This window comes from Mytilus galloprovincialis, chromosome 6 (genome assembly GCF_965363235.1).
Source record: "Mytilus galloprovincialis chromosome 6, xbMytGall1.hap1.1, whole genome shotgun sequence".
Classification (NCBI taxonomy): domain Eukaryota; kingdom Metazoa; phylum Mollusca; class Bivalvia; order Mytilida; family Mytilidae; genus Mytilus; species Mytilus galloprovincialis.
In genome coordinates this window covers 81,595,567-81,601,566 of record NC_134843.1, presented here as the reverse complement: position 1 = coordinate 81,601,566, position 6,000 = coordinate 81,595,567, and the positions used below count along the sequence as shown (strand labels likewise).

Genomic DNA, 6,000 nt, shown 5'->3' with positions numbered 1-6,000 from the left:
GCAATTCCACCAATACTATGAATAACTAACCTATATGAAGCTGTGGTCTTGTTTATTTTTGTAAAGGTTAATGAACTTTTAACAAAAACTTGTAGTGTAACATATTTACCTTTTATCTCTAGTGTTAAAATGAGAAAATCAACCAAAATAGTAACATACATAAATAAACAGTATCACATTATTCTGTAATAAACTTGATGCATGATATTACTAAATAAAAAAGATTGATAGATTTTATGCCGTTTATTAAACAAAACAAGTATCATTCAATAAAAAATTAAAGTAATAAACAACAATCAATAATGTCATAACAAAATTTATAAAGGGTTTCACATGACCCAGTGTCTCACCTGCAATTACTGCTGTTCGTGTATAAGAGAAACGTTGACTGGCAGAAAAATGTGGAAAATAGTAGTTAGTTTTTCTCAAGATGCTAGCTCTGAAGAAGCTTCTGTTCAAGTTTTTTAAAATACCATGAAGGTTTGAATAAATACCAGAAAAAAAATCTTTTCACTTTGATATTTTCTTGATAAAGTAAAAACAACTTTAACCTCAGAATAACCACAAACGTAACAACAAATGGCCAATTAAAATTAGCTGATACATTTTTAACTTCAGCGGCCCTTAATTCTTAATCAAATTTTACAAATTCCTGATTTTGTTCATAAGGGTTGCTAATTTTTAAGTTCCATACAAAACTTTCCGTTCAATGTTTTCGGTTAATAACTAGCTACATTGCAAACCTGCACACTAACGAATCTTAAAAGCATCAGCAGCTACAGACTGTTTTTTTCATACCTTTGTGTGCCATTATTCTTGCTCAATACACTACAAACTGCAGCCTGAAAAGACCATATTTTAACTGGTTGAGTACAAATTTTACTTGACAAGACTCAACCTTATCTCAACAGTATTTAACCCTACTAATTTGGTCTCTACTTTACTTAAAAAGTCTGAATTTGGTCTCGATCAATGCTCAACCAGTCTCAATTTTAATATCAATCTGATGTGGATGTTAGCACTACAAATTCACTTGTAGGTCTTATGGTGTTTCTGAATATCTGCTTTATTAAAAGGACACTAGCTCAGAAAGCGAAAGAAATTTGAAACTAGTAGTCCAAAATGGAGCAATGTCAAACATTTTTGCTGCTTACTGAAAATTGGTTCATAAAGCAATTAGAACAGAGGTTGCCAATCATAAACATTATTTAAGAATTTTGACAAAAATGTAGAATTATATACTGTAAATTTATAAATTATTGCCATGTCTTTATTATTGGGTTATAAGCGTAATAATTTAAACTCACATTTTTAAATACTTTACATGAATTAAACAGGATTTTTTCTCAATTTCACCAAAATTAAAGTAGTATTTTTAGTCCAAAATGACATGATAGCAATAATAAATGAAAGCTATTATTTCCAAATTTACAGTATTAATTTCCTAATATAGGTTTCTTTTGTCTCACTCAGAGTCATTGCAGGCAAGACAGTTGCCAAGAAATACAAAGTTATTTACAACAAACACTATATATAAAAGTGTATACAGTGACATATGCACTTAACAAACTTTAAAAAGATATACATGTATATAAAAAAGACTGTTCTAATAAATCACAATATAACGAAGTGATTTTGATGAAAAAAATCCTATGATTAGAAAAACTTCATTACTTTATGATCCTTAATGTAGTGTGACAAACTAGCTGCTTAAATTTTTGTATTCTACATTAATAGTCATAAAAGTCATATCAATCAATATTCATTAATGATAAAATAATACTTAACAAATGATGAGGGACACAAGATGACAAAGGACTAAAGCTTGACTGCTTCTATGTGTTAGTTGAGCTAAAAATGACGTTCAACTTGTCCAGAAGCTGTCTTCACTAGTTTTCGAGGAAAAAACATTCAGCATGATCATTAATAATTCAAATAAAAAATTTAACCAATATATCTTAAGTGTTATACTATGACCAAATAATACACTTGGTCTACATTAAACATGTGATGAGAATACTAATGAAAATTTCATCATGCGAAATGATTTAATTATTTCAAAAAACACAGAGCATGTTTACACAACAAATACTGAACATGTTCCTAAAACATTTGCTAATTTATATCAACAAACATAGCCTGACTTGCTTGGCATTGATTTTCTCTGCTAAGTTCTGTATACGGACCAATCTAACTTTATCTGGATTATCTGCATTGAAGATTCTATACACATGGAATTTGTCTTTGTTCTCTTGGGCAAACTTGATCTGGGGATATGAGATTTCAAAAATTTCCTTTGTACTAGACAGTGTACTTTTAACTTCAATATAAACAGTAAATTCCTGGTCTTCAGTCACTACACCTACTTCAAAGTCATAAGGTTGACCCAGCTCCTCATCTTCATTACACCAGTTAACAAATGTCACCGTAGGATTCTGGTCCATCTCATTAAGTAAATACTGATACACTGTAAGTTCTCCCAACCTTCCAATCTCTGGCATGTCAGAAGTCTTTTCACTACTTGGCATCAATAAACTAGTTGGTAATTTCAATCCATTACTAGTGGCTAGTTCTTCTTCTTCATATTCTCCTAGTTCTTGCTCCCATACTGGCATACCTAAAACAAAATGTATTCATTTACTATACTGATGTTGATATGCAATTTTCTCTTAATTTAATTCATTTTTACCAAAGAAAAGGACTTTTTTCTTATCTTGTCTGTAATGATTATTCCATATTTTTACTAAAGTATAATCAAATTTGGACGCAGCAAATGTAATGTATTAGTAGTACTTTCATACAAATAAAAACAAGAATGTGTCCAAAGTACACGGTTGCCTCACTCGCACTATCATTTTCCATGTTCAATGGACCGTGAAATTGGGTAAAAATTCTAATTTGGCATTAAAATTAGAAAGATCATACCATAGGGAACATGTGTACTAAGTTTCAAGTTGATTGGACTTCAACTTCATCAAAAACTACCTTGACCAAAAACTTTAACCTGAAACTCGCACTTTCATTTTCTATGTTCAGTGGACTGTGAAGTTGGGGTCAAAAGTCTAATTTGGCTATAAAATTATAAAGATCATATCATAAGGAACATGTGTACAAAGTTTCAACTTGATTGGTCTTCAACTTCATCAAAAACTACCTTGACCAAAAACTTTAACCTGAAGCGGGACAGATGGACGAACGAATGAACAGACAGACGGACGAACGGACGCACAGACCAGAAAACATAATGCCCCTCTAATATCGTAGGTGAGGCATAAAAACATTATTTGGTCTTGCTGAAATATCATTTGTTTTACATCTAGTTGAACTAGACATATTTAGTGTAAATAGTGCTATGGTAAGGCATGGCAATAAATTCAGCATATGATATTGTTATTTGTCTGCATAGTTTAATGTCTTTAAAATAGATAATTAGTGAGCTGTTTTCTAAAAAAAAGTGTTCAGCAAATAAAGTTTATTTACAATTTTATTTCTGTAAAATTTAATTTTTGTTAATAAAATTGCAGATTTTTACCGTACATTGATCCTGATATGTACCGATTATCAGGTTATCTGCATGTTGATATCGTAAAATATCAGATGCAAGACATAATATGAAGCTTTTTGTCGAGTGAGCGTAGCGAATGAGATCAAAAAGCCTTCATATAATGTCAAGCAGCTGATATTTTACAATATCAATATGCAGATAATCTGATAATCGATTTATCGGGCTATATTTGCGTGTTTCAGAAGTGTTTTCTTTGTTTCACCAGCACACAAAAGATGACTTGATAAGTTCGGGTCAAAGTTATTAAGGTCGGTTCAAACATTATGACGTCGCTGATATGTCCGGGTCAAAGTTATTAAGGCCGGGTCAACGTATTTGACGTCACAAAGACATGATACGGAATAATATTAAGAGCTGAACAGAGTGATATAGACAGTGGGACGACCAATAAGATATTTTACCAGATTGATATTAATTTATACAACAAGCTATTTCTATACATATTAACAAGTGAGAAAGAAATATGCTAATAAGCCAAGCAAGTACCTAGTCTAAGATCAGGCTTCTTTGCAGATGGTTGGGTCATGGAGGAATCACTACCTCCAGACTCTGCACGACGCCTCTTTCCTAAAGAGCTGCCATCTTGTTCAGGTATTAGAACACTTCCATCTCTTCGAGGGGTGGAGTAATATGCACCCTCTTGATGTTGTTTGTTTTGGTTATCTCCCATGTTTCCATGACTACCAGCATGTTCACCGAGGGGAACAATGCCTTGATATGAAGTTGAAGGATGTTGACCATCACCCTTTGGATGTATAGTCTGACCACCATCTTGGTCCATGTTTGGTGTAATTTCCTCCAGGAAAGGTATAGGTTGATCTCCATCTTGAAATGGATATGAGGACCTACCAAGGGCTGAAACTGGCATCTGACCTTCTTCATATTCTTGATGCTCACTTTCTCCTGAAAAAACCCAACAAGAAATGACATCCACATCCTATAAATTTCTTAATGAAAATAGCTCAATGTTTTTTTTTTTTTTAAATACCTTGTTTTCAAATGATGCAAAATGATTCTTTCCTGATATTCCAGTACTTAATTGTTGTTATCTAAAGTCATTGAGTGTACAATCTTTTTCAAGATTCATCTATTTAGTATATGATAATCACAACTAGGAAAGTTTTATACCATATTGTACTTCACCAGGTCTCCTATAAATCTGAGTACCAAATTCTGATGATGTTTGGTCTCCTTCTGGTCCATCCTCCATTACTCTAACACCAGAGGGTAAGTCTTTTACCGATTTCATGTAATCTGGAGCTCGTGGAGGAGGCCATACTTTGGATTCTTTGTTCTCTCTATTCACCATGTTCACTGAATAAACAAACAAGGTTTAATCAATTTAAATATATAATGGTACTAAAAATCATATTAATGAATATTTCAGTCCAATTTGTACAAGTTCCTGAATAGAGAACTATATTTAACACTGTTTTACTTTCTATGATTTTTGTTTATAGAAACAGTAATCATGCTATTGTATTGGTAGAATTAATAAACATTCTAACATGATGTTGTCCTTCAAACGCTTTGAGTACACACCTGTGGTAAAATATGAATATATTGTTTGGGCTGTTTCGATCGTACTCCCACGTCATATGCTTTTCTATGAATGAGCTATCCGACGTCATAGAACGTTGACGTAAGAATGTAAGCATTTTACGGGAAAATACACCCTTCTGAAACCTAAAATCATCACAACAATGAAACGTAAACAAAAGATGCTAAAATGTGTTATATAAGCCATTTTTGTATACATATAAGACATTTAAGTAAAATTATCATATAGATTCATCCAAACCTATCTAAATATGTTATTTTAAATAGTTTAAGCATGTCACTTATTCAGTTTGCCCTGTTCTTTTATGTAAATTTAATAGTGCGTTTATTCATGGACACGGCAAATAATACCTTCACCTAGAGCGCTTCAATCCAAAACAATTGCTGTATTTGTCCTGTTAGAATCGAAATAATTCATGGGGGCTTGAATGTATTGTGATTTTACCATGGGTTGTCCCTTTATGCTGATATTTTACCCCTCGCTATCGTTCAGGGTAAAATATGTCATAAAGGGCCAACCGTGGTAAAATCACGATATATTCAAGCCCCCCTGAATTATTTCTTAAACAATACTCAAGAATCAGCTATGATAAAGTGTTTTTAAAGATTTTTTTTATTTCATGCTTTCACATAAAAGTTAAACCAGCCTATTTTAAATGTTTTTTTTTTATTACTGCACACCAGGGTTTCCCCTGGGTCAATTTTTTTTTTCGCCACCTCTTTCGCCAAAACAATATATTTTTCGCCACTTTATTTTTTTTATCGCCAAGTAACAAAATATATTTTTCGTTTAAAATTTACCTTTTTTCTACCCCTCCCTTAAATAAGATGATTTTGTCCCATTGTGTCTATGATTATTCTCTCAAACTTATTCT

General features: G+C 32.2%; 1 protein-coding gene across 1 annotated transcript in view; it reads right to left on the bottom strand.

The window, feature by feature from the left end:
- Positions 1-228: 228 nt before the first annotated feature.
- Positions 229-6,000, bottom strand: part of LOC143080484 (uncharacterized) — a 63,469-nt gene continuing 57,697 nt past the window's right edge. Inside the window, exons 31-33 of the mRNA XM_076256338.1 lie at positions 4,694-4,879; positions 4,052-4,468; positions 229-2,617 (exon numbers count right to left, since the gene is read on the bottom strand). Coding sequence (XP_076112453.1) covers positions 2,121-2,617; positions 4,052-4,468; positions 4,694-4,879 — 1,100 coding nt within the window. The 3' untranslated portion in view covers positions 229-2,120. The remainder of the gene's footprint in view (positions 2,618-4,051; positions 4,469-4,693; positions 4,880-6,000) is intronic.